Below are 12,874 nucleotides of genomic sequence, written 5' to 3'. Positions count from 1 at the left end.
AGTACCTAGCCCCTAAAGATAGTACCTGAACATCAGAGAAGGGGTTTGTGGAGGTATTTAACCCTTTTGTAAGACAGAACATTGCATTTTAAGAACTGTGGCATACTGAAAGTAACTGGAACCAATTGTAAAGCATTGAAGACTGTAATTGAAGCTCCTTGAAAGTTTATATAAAAGACATATATTTTTACAGATCAACAGTCTTGTGTCTCTGTGTGGTGGGTTGGTACTTATTGTGTATGATATTTCAAATGCTTAGCTACATGTACTCTAGAGACTAGCCTTGACTGCTTGCGCCACACTACCTAAAGGGTGAGCAGGGGTTATTCCTAAGATTAGTCCTTTGCCCTGACTTAGAGGAGAGGGTCCCTGCTTGTTGCAAGTACATACCTGCGCCAACCAGAGTCCCCCAATTCTAACAGTAACGTTGTTGGGATTTAGTATATAGCGGCAAGCGTTAAGAAGGGGTTAAATTTAAAAATTGATTTTCTAACCTGCTGAGAAATTGCTTTTTAAATTTGTTTTTAACATTGTCATACCTACCTGTCAGATTTCAGAGCTGTGTTCAATGCTCCTAGGGCTGGCTATTTCCGCTTAGGTTAACGCTCTAGCTTGCAGCCACAAGCGCGCTAGAGCCTCCCCACGTCATCACGCTCACTCTGACTCATTAGGAGCCAACGACGCATCAGTGCTGGAGCGCTTTTTCTGATAGTAACGTTGTTGGGATTTAGTATATAGCGGCAAGCGCTGAGAGGGGATTGCATGTAAAAATTGATTTTCTAACTCGCTGAGAAACTGCTTTTAAATTTGTTTTTAACATTGTCACACCTACCTGTTACATTTCGGAGCTGTGTTCAATGCTCCTAAGGCTGGCTATTTCCGCCTAGGTTAATGCTCTAGCTTGCAGCCACAAACTCGCTAGAGCCTCCCCACGCCATCACGCTCACTCGGCCTCATTAGGAGCCGATGACGCAACCGCGCAGGAGCGCTTTTTCTGATAGTAACATTGTTGGGATTTAGTATATAGCGGCAAGCGCTGAGAGGGGATTGCATGTAAAAATTGATTTTCTAATCTGCTGAGAAACTGATTTTAAATTCGTTTTTAACATTGTCACACCTACCTGTTAGATTTCAGAGCTTTGTTCAATGCTCCTAGGGCTGGCTATTGCTTCTTAGGTTAATGCTCTAGCGTGCAGCCACAAAAGCGCTACAGCCTCCTCACGTCATCACGCCCACTCGGCCTCAGTAGGAGCCGATGACACGACAGCGGCGCTGGCGCACTGAAGGCCTAAGGCAAGCCCGTCTGCGCCCATCTGTGCCCGTCTGCGCCCGTCCGCGCCCGACCGGGACCAGGGGCCCTGCTGGTTCAAATAATTTAAGGCTCTGCTACACACACAAACAGCTCATATACCTCAAAGAAGAACCCAAAAGTAAGTGCAAACACTCTATAAGTTGTGAGCACTATCCTTTACAATGTCCTAGCTGTGATTATAGAATCTGCTCTCCTCTACATAGGTCTGACCTCTTAGTGGAGGAAAGGGAACTCAAAATGTTCTTACTTAATTGTCGCTTCCTCCCCAAACAGGCTGTAGAGATCCACATCCTACTGGAAGAGGAAAACCCTGATATCCTATTCCTCACGGAAACTTGGTTAGACAAAGATATTATTCAAACACTCCCACCTCACTTTACGATACAGAGGCAAGACCGAGATGTCGGTCGGGGAGGGGGCATCCCTATTATTTATAAGGTTGTTTTTAAATGCCGCATTTCGATTAATTCCATTCCTAACTGTGAAAGTATCCTGTTTTCCATCTGGGTATCTCATGTTACTACCCTTTTGGGCATTTTACTTTACCCCCAGGCCCCGCTAGTCTATTTTGTCAGGCTATGCCTGAAATCGTAGCTAATTTGGCAAGTTCCCTGCCTAATTTTACGGTATTGCGAGATTTTAACATACACTTTGATAATGCTCAACTCCCCCAAATAGCAGACTTTGTTGAGGGGCTAGTGGCCTTCAGTTCAATCAAAAAGTCCCAGGGCCAACACATAATAAAAATCATCTATTGGACCCCATTCTTTCTTAAATATTCAATCTTTGACGGCCTTTCAACCTATTCCATTACCCTGATCCGATCACCTCCTGCTCCCATTCACGTGGGCTAGGCAGGAAATAAGTCCTCTGGCTAAGGAAATAAATAAACTTATTCGGACCTGGTCTACACTTCCATGGAACGCATGGGAGAATGAACTGGAAATCACAAGACCTATACCCCTTCCTTATCCTATAACTGCCAATGATACTTTCAATAGTTGTTTAGAGTCCTCGCTTAACAGTATTCTCCCAGAAAAAGAGATACAGATAAAAGATAAAAACTTGTACTAAGAGAAATCCCTGGTACTCCTTGGGACTCTGGAAGCTTAAGCAAGAATGTAAAATATTGGAAAGGAAGTGGAGAAAAGACTTCTCATCTAGTAATAAAGCCAAATATAGAGAAGCTATTAAACATTATACTTTAGAAATAAAATCATCACCGGTAAATTCTCCGCGCGAAATCTTCTTGATTGCTAAATCACTTCTGACTCCTTCTGTCCCCTCACTGATCGCAGAGAACCCTCAATCCCGTTGTAATCAGCTAGCGGAATTCTTCTCAGGGATGATACAAACTATCTATAAGTCCTTCCCTCTGGAAAGTGACAAGCAGCTGGTACCTCAAACTGATCCAATAAAGGAACAGGTCCTACTGAAGGAATTTCCCCTACTGAATCAGAATTCCTTAGTAGAAATTTTAGCCCATCCTAAATCGGGTTCACCTTCTGACCCAGCTCCGCCTACTATTCCTTACAAGAACAGTAATTTCGGTTTGTTTGTCCTTGGGGACCAGCTCAGGCAAGCTCAAAGCAGGCTCAGAGAGCACTAACAGCAGCAGCCTAAAGCCCACCCCATTAGCGAATTTGCAGCCTGATCTCCTGACACAGTCCACATAAATACGGTTCTCCCGTCACCCAACTCTCCCATGAAACCTCCACTGTCCAGGAGGGCGAGAAAGAAACTTAAAAAATAATCCAAAAAACAACGTCTTGCGAAAAGAAGAGTGGGTTATGATGGGTCAAGGGCACCTAGTACGCCAGTTACCAAAGCAAGGGGGCTTTCCTACTTTCCCATTTTCAACCTGGCCATAAAACCTAAATCAAAAATCACCGAGACAAGAATGACTCCTGTGGTCAATAATGACTCCCCTGCAAATCTCGGGCCATTGACTCGGGAAGTACCCAAGAGTACGCCCCTGGCTCCCAGAGTGACCGAATTATACTCTAATATGACAACGTATGGATCTCTGGCAATTAAAACTAAAGGAACAGCAATTCATGACCAAAGCCTAGGCTGCCAAAATAACAAAAACAACAGGTGATGGACCGAATGTGGATCAATGTCACACACTCACCCCAGTCCAAAGATCTGGGCCCAAATCCATCGTTTTTTTGCACTCCACACCACCCTGGGTTAGACAATGGCGATATGCAAATCAGCTCTGACCCTGTGCCCCATGGGAACAGTCCAGTCCGAACTACAAAAGCCATGTCCTTCCCAGAACGGAATCAAGCATCCGAGGACCGGACCGGTTTCGAGGTAACACCTCTCATCAGCCCGGCTAGCTTGACTCCAGTGGTGTGGAGTGCCTGGGACCCACGTCTGGGCATCCCCAGCGCACTTAGGGCGGAATATGCAAAAACAACAGGTGATGGACCGAATGTGGATCAATATCACACACTCACCCCAGTCCAAAGATCTGGGCCCAAATCCATCGTTTTTTTGCACTCCACACCACCCTGGGTTAGACAATGGCGATATGCAAATCAGCTCTGACCCTGTGCCCCATGGGAACAGTCTAGTCCGAACTACAAAAGCCATGTCCTTCCCAGAACGGAATCAAGCATCCGAGGACCGGACCGGTTTCGAGGTAACACCTCTCATCAGCCCGGCTAGCTTGACTCCAGTGGTGTGGAGTGCCTGGGACCCACGTCTGGGCATCCCCAGCGCACTTAGGGCGGAATATGCAAAAACAACAGGTGATGGACCGAATGTGGATCAATGTCACACACTCACCCCAGTCCAAAGATCTGGGCCCAAATCCATCGTTTTTTTGCACTCCACACCACCCTGGGTTAGACAATGGCGATATGCAAATCAGCTCTGACCCTGTGCCCCATGGGAACAGTCCAGTCCGAACTACAAAAGCCATGTCCTTCCCAGAACGGAATCAAGCATCCGAGGACCGGACCGGTTTCGAGGTAACACCTCTCATCAGCCCGGCTAGCTTGACTCCAGTGGATTAGGTCCCAGATCTTTTGACTGGGTTGAATGTGTGACATTGATCCTCATTCGGTCCATCACCTGTTGTTTTTGCAAACTCGCTATAAGTGTACTGGGGATGCCCAGACGTGGGTCCCAGGCACTCCACACCACTGGAGTCAAGCTAGCCGGGCTGATGAGAGGTGTTACCTCGAAACCGGTCCGGTCCTCGGATGCTTGATTCCGTTCTGGGAAGGACATGGCTTTTGTAGTTCGGACTGGACTGTTCCCATGGGGCACAGGGTCAGAGCTGATTTGCATATCGCCATTGTCTAACCCAGGGTGGTGTGGAGTGCAAAAAACCGATGGATTAGGTCCCAGATCTTTTGACTGGGTTGAATGTGTGACATTGATCCTCATTCGGTCCATCACCTGTTGTTTTTGCAAACTCGCCAAAATAACAAAGCACAGCCCCCAACGGAAGTACCAAACATACGGAATAGCCCGATCAAAGGCCCGGGAAAGGTACAACGAACGAATGCAGAGTCCCAAACGACAACAGAAGGTGAAGCAACGGGCCGTTACATGGGCCATTCGTCAGGTGTCCCAAGCGAACTCCATCTGGATCACTCTACACAAATGCAGAGGTCTTTTCAGTCCCAATTGATACACTTTCCGAGAGGGAAAAGTCAACCAGGGGGAATAATTACTTACTTGAAGTACGACCCCAACATCTCAAGACACCTGCACCTCAAATCGAAATAGCTAGGAGACAGAACTATCAAAGTCTGGAAAATGACGCAGAACTTGTTTTTTTCCACATTACGATCATAAGGGCCCACAAACATTCTCAATAGAAACAACCTTATCCGCCTATTCAGTCACGTCCCGGCGCTTTCCGGGGTCACCTCCTCAGATCTCAAATCGGTCAAGTTTGCCTCGTTATCAGGCAAAGGGGGCTCAGAAGCAACTGTCACAGCGTGGTCCCGTGAATCCCTAAGGTATGCAATCCTCGGGGCAGCCAGCAAATTTGAAAACTGGGGCATAGAACTGTGGGTACCCATACAACACAAATATCCCCATGTTCTTCTTCAGGTAGACCCCGTGAGGCCTCACATCAGTGTTCTGAAGGGGACCCGGGTGCAACTCATGTCTGGCTCCCAGAAGCTTCGAAAGTGGATAACCTTATAAACATTGCATGTACTAATAACCAATGCTTGGTAAGCTGTAAACCCAGCCATCTTGTCTCCCAAGCTACTGACAGCCGCTATGGGCATTCCGACCAAGAGCTTTCAACCACACGCTCCCAGCAGCAGTCTCCCTAACGGGGAATCCAACTGGTCAGATACTAAACTGACCATTACGTCTTGGAATATGGCCGGGTTAAAGTCAACCTTTTCATCTAAATTAGCCGTGGAATTCCTGAAAAAAAAGTGATATCATCTGTTTTCAGGAGACTTGGTCCCTATCTCCATCGCCTCTCCACGGCTATTATGAACTTTTTCAATCAGCTACCCAGCCCCATTCCTTTGGAAGACCCTCTGGGGGCCTTTCCATTTTTATCAAACATGGGTGTAGGATTGTGGCTACTCCCATCTCTCGGAACTTAACGGCAGGGCAGACTGTGCTAATTACCGGTCTCTTATCTTTAGGTAAGGCTTTCTCAATGCTCTTAATTAACTGCTACCACAATACAGCTAAGACTTTAAAATCAAAGGCAACAGCTCTACTGATTAAACATTTGGAAGAACTTTTACTGGAATTCGCCTCAACAGAGGTACTGTTACTAGGAGACTTTAACATTAGAGACCTGGCAACCAACGCCTTTTCAGTCATCAAATCTAAAGAGCAAGAAACCATGATTACTTTCCTAACTAATTATAACCAACGCTCTGCAACGCAAATCATATTGGAACAGAATCAGGGTCTTTATTTTCCGCCAACATTTAAGAATATTTCGACCATTGATTACATCTTCTTATCACCATCTCAGGCGAATAAATTAATCAGGATGGAAATTTCCACTCGCCATGAGAGCGACCACAATCCCCTAACTGCAATAATGCAACTGCAAGCACCTACCGCTGCCGAAATAACTGAAGTGGGGCACTCAATGCAGGCCGAACTCCACACTTTAGTCAGAAGAATCAAATGGGACGCCTCGCGCTCTGTCAAGGTGGGCACCTGGCTTGAGGGAGAAAGTCTAAACTCCACGCACAATGCCCCCACAGACTTTCATCACCGGTGGGACAACGCCATTGCCAAATTACGAGTCCTCCTAACAGGCCCTGAAGCTCAATACAGACCCCATGGGCCACGTCCGAAGCTGACCCTTGACCCAGAGTTAGCCAGCCAAAGAAGAGCCCTAAGGAGGGCCGTGCGCCTGCACAAATTGAAAGGTACCGCGCTCTCTGCCAATAATATGGCTTTACTGCGCAAAGCCTTTAAAAAATCATCATGGGATGACAAGAGACAAAAAGAACAGAATGAGTGGCTAAAAATATTCGCCTTGCTAAAGGAAAAAAATCTGTCCCAATTCTGGAACCACATGAATAAGCTCCGCTCCTCCAATGAGAGCAGATGGAACGCGGTTCGTGAAGATGATTTAGCCCTGCATGTGACTCATCTATACTACTATGACATCCCAGATCCTGTGGCGATTGAATTAAGAGATCGTGCCGATACCATCCAGATAGAAACTCGAGAGCTGACTACCTCAGCTGAGGTCTTCAAGTACTTGAAAGCCATGAAAAACGACGGTGTTCCCGGGCCCAACGGCCTTCCAGCAGTGGTATTTAAATGTGCCCTGGAAGAGTGGGCCAAGCTTTTGTTCCCCCTATGTAACATCGTGTTTACGACCCATAGGTTACCAGACTCGTGGCTGGGCTCGATCTTATGCCCAATTTTTAAGAAAGGAGATCCCTCGCTACTAGCTAATTACCGACTCATTGCCTTATTAGATCTTGAGGCCAAGGTATATGCCCGGTGTCTTCTTAGGTCACTAGAGAAATGGGTAGCAGAAAACAACATTCTACCATATTTCCAAACAGGGTTCCGATCCTCGGCCTCCACAATAGATAACATCACGACTCTAGCTATTCTGAGCCAACAAGCAGCACAAAAAAATCATCTTCCTCTCTACTGCTGCTTTATAGACTACAGCGCTGCCTTCGATAAAGTGTTGCGCAAAACTTTATGGAGGAAACTGGATAACTGGGGGATTCCTCAAGGCCTGCTAGGAGCTCATATCTCCTTGCAAAAGAACACATGTGTGCGAATTAAAACTGGCCCAAAGACAGTCTCTGCAAAAATTGTTACCAGAGACGGACTAAAACAAGGCTGCGTTCTTGCCCCCCTTTGGTTCAATCTTTACACAGCCGATTTGGGAACATCCTTGGAGAAAAGTAATCTTCTCCCGCCAAAATTGGGCTCCGCAAAAGGGAACTTGCACATTCTACAATATGCCGACGATATTGTAATAATGGACCAGGCAAAATCGGGCCTCCAAAGAGCATTAAGTAGGCTCCACAAATATAACACCGCCAATACCTTAATAATTAATCAGGAAAAGACTAAGGTTTTGATATTCGGCGGCTGCAAGAACAAGAAAAGTTTAAGGTGGTACATTGGGCCTGCAAAGATCAAGACAATGACAAAATATAATTACCTGGGGGTCTGGCTTAGCGAGTCCTCTAGACCAGCAGCCCACCTAGCCACCTTGAAAAAGAGAGCAGGCGCTATAACATACTCCTTGAACCGACTCAATCAGTCCCTGAGTAGTCCTACTGCAGAACCCATTCTGAAGGTGATTAAAGCCACTCTTCTCCCCGCCTTAAACTATGGGCATCAGGCCTTCCCTGGCGCATGCTCGGCTAGTCTTGACCTTGCCCAAGTTTCCATTTAGAAAAAAATCTTTCATCTTCCAAACTTCATTCATAGGGCAAGACTACGACTCGAGCTGGGCCTTCAAAGACAATCTATTTATTGCGAGGCTGACACCCTGAAATACTTTATAAGGACATTAAAAGCCGCAGATAACACTTTAAAAGCCCGGCTAAAAGAAACTTTTGCTAGTCCTGGAAATCCATAGAATCGACAAGTTACAAAGGCTATAAAATCGCTGGAGATCGATAATTCATTACTAACCTCAGACACTATTCCATACACAGTCTGGAAAAAGGCTATCAATAAGCAGGTCAAACAAATCTCCCATTGGATGGACTCCAAGGCTTTTAAAACATCAACAGTCTTGCTCCCCCTGAACAACTCATACGTCCTTGGGGCACCTCAATCCTACCTCCTGGAAAATTTAAATGCAGTGGCTCGTAAAAACATAATGTTCATGCGTCTCCTAGGTCTGCGTTCAATCGCCTTTAACCGATGGGTTCCAACAAGTGAGGAGGGGGCATGCAGACTGTGCAATTATCAGACTGAATCATGGCTGCATCTCCTGTGCTGCTGTCCTGTCCTGGGCGCCCCCAGAAGACTTCTCCTAAAACCTTTATCTTTAAAACGGGGCATCAGGTCGTGTTGGGAAGCATCGGCCCTGTGCTTTACTTCCTCAGACACTCAAGTGCTTGCAAGGATTGGAAAATTTGTGAGACTTTTGGACAACCTATTTTTACCCTCCATGGTCCCTGTGCTTCCAGCTCTCCCCCCAAAAACTCATCACAGACTTTTTCTGCCCCCTTATTTAGTACTCCTGCATCAATCTATTTTACTTTAGGCCCTGCTCTGTTTTGTGATTATACTGGCACCTACAGGATTGTTTTTAACATGTACAGGATTTTAAATTTCGATTGTCTTTTTCAGCTTTTGCTTTCTAAACATGATAACTGTGCTAATGTTGATATTTTATAGCTATGGTTTTAATTAACTGCGCTAATTCAATAAAACCTTCAAACCTTCAGTAAGACCAATTCTTCAGTCTTAGTTGACCTGATTAATGCCTCCTTTCTCACAGGAATTGTGTCTCCCTTGTGGAAACGGGCAATGGTCAAGGGTCTACTAAAGAAGCCCAACTTAGATCCAGAAGATTGGGCAAACTACTGACCTATCTCCCTGCTTCCTGGCATAAGTAAAATTGACGAGAAGCATGTAAATTCTTCCCTATCGGGCTTCTTGGAAAATAATGACTCGCCCCACTCCCCCCAGTTTTAGATCACTGCAGGGCACTGAGACTGCTCTCCTGTTGGAAGTGGAGGAAACCAGGAAAATCCTTGACAACGGAGGCTGCGCTGCAATTATTTTATTAGATCTAAGCGCAGCCTTCGATACAGTCAACCATTCACTCCTGATTAGCAGACTTCGAGATGTTGGAGTTAAAGGAATGGCACTGAAATGGCTGCAGTCTTTTTTAGAAGACCGAGTTTTTTCAGTTTTTGAAGAAAACACTATATCCAAACAAGTACCCCTTACCTGCGGGGTTCCCCAGGGATCGGCATTAAGCCCCACCCTGTTCATTGTCTACCTGAGATCTCTGGCACATATAGTCACCCCTTTTGGGGTGCAGATCGTCATCCATGCAGACGATACTCAGCTAGTCATCTTACTGAACAAAAATGATAACTTAGGAGGAGCACTCACATCTTGTCTAGAAAAAGTGGCCAGCTAAATGGACACCTCATATTTGAAGCTCAATGGAGCTAACACAGAAATTATGCTTCTTGGCAATTCTGGCCCCCTCAATATAGACTCCTGGTGGCTCAACAGGCTAGGCCTCCCCCCAACTCCGAAAAAGTCTATAAAAAGATTAGGAGTCGTACTAGAAGCCAATCTAGATTTTAAGGAACAGGCACGGAAAGTGGCAGATACCTGCAATGGCCTTCTGCGGATGATCAGGAACATTCTTCCCCTTCTACCTTTTTTGGCCAGAAGACTGTTAGTGCAAGCATTAATCCTGTTGAGACTGGATTATTCAAATGCTATTTATCTTGGTGCTCCACTGTCCACCGCAAAACTACTACAAACAGTCCAAAATTGTGCAGCTCGGCTGCTTTTAAATGTTCCTAAATGATTTTCAGCCAAACCTGCTTTAGCCTCATTACACTGGCTTCCAACCCAGGAGAGGATTCAATTTAAAGCTATGTGCATTGCACATAAAGCCCTGGCAGGAAAAGGATCCCCTTTGATTCAGGCTATGATTCTTCCCTACCAGCCAAAAAGAGTCCTAAGATCAGAGGGTAAATATTTTTTAACAGTCCCAAAAATCAAACGAACAAGAAGTGGAGGCCGCCTATTTTCAAATAGTATTGCCGAGTTTTGGAATATTACCCCCCCTTCACATCCACTCTTAATCTAATTACCAGCACTTACGTAAACAGTTAAAAACCTTTCTCTTTCCCTGATATGTTATGAATCTGGTTTAGCGTACTCCTTAGTGCTGGGGTGCCTTTGGGTAACCAGGCGCTTTACAAATGCTTCCTCATTCATTCATTCATTCTGCTGCCAACCGACACCTGACATTCTACCTTCTTTCCATTGCATTACATCGAATGTTTGGCCTCATCTTATCCCTCCGATCAGCCAACATCTGACCCCATTTATCATTTTCGATACTTTCTCGTTGGTCTAGGTCTGATCTCTGGCCTCATTATTGTTCTCTGATCAGAACAAATCTGACATTAAACCTGATCTATCACTTGACATCTAAACTCAGCTCATTTCCAAATACCACTCTTTCAACCTCGCTTCCCAATGTTTGACCTTTCCACCCTGCAGTGACCTCAGACGCAACAGTATTTTCAGACATTAGGTACTTCATTCGTGAGGACTCTCTGCCAAAGAGAGCAGATGTCCTGATTTGTGCTGTCTTTCAGATGCAGCCAGCAGTCCCAGTCTTCCCAGTGGGTGCAGGACAGCAGGCGTCAAGAACAAGATCCGGAAATCCAAAGTCAACCAAAACTGAAGACACCGGTACGTCCTAAGCACGAGAGCCCATCCAGAATTCACCCCTTCAGTGAGATGCGCTCCTCCATGAGGAACTGGAGGCAGAACCGAGGCCTACAGGTATTCACTGTAATAACGTGGTCATCCCTCACTGCTGCCATGCAAATATCACTCACAAATTCTTCTGCCCTGTAACACATTTGTCTACTGTCATCTTCAGTAGACCCATATGAGTGTAATTTCATTCTCAGCTTGTTCTGCAAATATATCAGATATGTGCAGTAACTGGTGAGAAATTACACTATTATGCACTCTTACCAATCTTTATCATTCATTCATGGTGTTTGGTTGTATGTGATTTGACAGAAACCCCAAATGACAGAATGCCAATTCCAAGAGACCATGTAACCAATACTGTTTAATAAAAATTTTCAAGCTGAATGGCATTTACATTTTGGCATAAACCAAATTCAGAATGTCTTTTTTTTTCATTTTAAATGACCTTTACATATTTTTTAAGGTGTACAGTCCTTTAAACTTGAAAATGTATTCTGTTGCTTTTTTCTATAAAGTTTGCATAGATCCTTCCTCCTCCCCATTCCACTTTATGACCTGTCACTGGGTGATGTTTCACTTTATTTTACCTGATTGCTGTTCAAGAGAAATACTCCCGATTGCTGTTCAAGAGGAATACTCCCAAAAATGTCCCTGTCTCTTTCCACTGCTTCTTCTTGCGTTCTTTCTCCCACCTTACTCTTATCCCATTACATTTATGGGGTGAACATGTCCAGTCTCCCACTTTCACTTTGTCTACTAATTAACTTAACTTCCCTGTCCTCACTTATTTCTCCTTTTTGCTATATTTTTTGGCAGAGATTCGTTTTTTCCTCTCATTCTGCTTCTTAACTCTTTCCTGCCCGCACCTCTGTCTACCATTGATACCTTACCTTTCTTGTTTCTATTTTAACCCCTTCGACGCTAATGACAAAGCCAGCTCGTCATGGGCGTTACCTGCGCTACGCGGATGACGAGCTGGCTTTGTCATGAACCGCGCGATTTTCAAAAATCAGCGCACAGCGGGAAAACCCGCTAGCACGCATGCGGTTAATATTAAAACTATGGGCGAGATGTACGACCCTAAATTGCATGCGCAAACGGGTTAGCGATCCATTTGCGCATGAAAAAAACAAAAAGGGCCATGTACAATTCCTATTTAGCGAGTCACAATTTTTTTGTGACTTGCCAAATAGGAATTGCGGCTTGCTATTAGAAGGAGGCGTTTCAAGGGCGTCCCTTCTTAATAGCGACTCTCTACCCCATGTATGAATGTTTTACGACCGCAATTGCGGTTGCAAAACACTCGCAATTTACCGCCATCTTCAAGAGGGTGGTAATGCACTTGCAAATGGGAATGGGGTCCCTAGGGGACCCCTTTCCCTTTGCAAATGCTGGGGAAAATATTTTTTAGGGGCAGACACTGGTCCCAGGTACCACTACCTGCCCTTAAAAAATGAAACAAACACGTTTCATTGTTTTTTATAATGCAGCCCGTTTTCCTTAATGAAAAACGAGTTGCATTTAAAGAAAAAAATGCTTTATTTAAAAGCAGTCCCTGACGTGGAGGCCTGCTAAGCCCAGCAGGCCACCATCCCTGGGAGGGCTAGCCATTCCCAATGGGGTCGCAAATTGCGA

General features: G+C 45.2%; 1 protein-coding gene across 1 annotated transcript in view; it reads left to right on the top strand.

Annotated features, from left to right (window-relative positions):
- The window catches only part of LOC147730378 (fibroblast growth factor receptor homolog 2-like), a 95,068-nt gene that overhangs the window by 30,725 nt on the left and 51,469 nt on the right, over positions 1-12,874 (top strand). The window contains exon 3 of the mRNA XM_086955185.1: positions 11,113-11,302. Within this exon, the coding sequence (XP_086811311.1) occupies positions 11,113-11,302 (190 nt within the window). The remainder of the gene's footprint in view (positions 1-11,112; positions 11,303-12,874) is intronic.

Source organism: Lissotriton vulgaris, chromosome 2_1 (genome assembly GCF_964263255.1).
Source record: "Lissotriton vulgaris chromosome 2_1, aLisVul1.2, whole genome shotgun sequence".
NCBI lineage: Eukaryota > Metazoa > Chordata > Amphibia > Caudata > Salamandridae > Lissotriton > Lissotriton vulgaris.
This window is presented reverse-complemented; position numbering and strand designations above follow the sequence as displayed.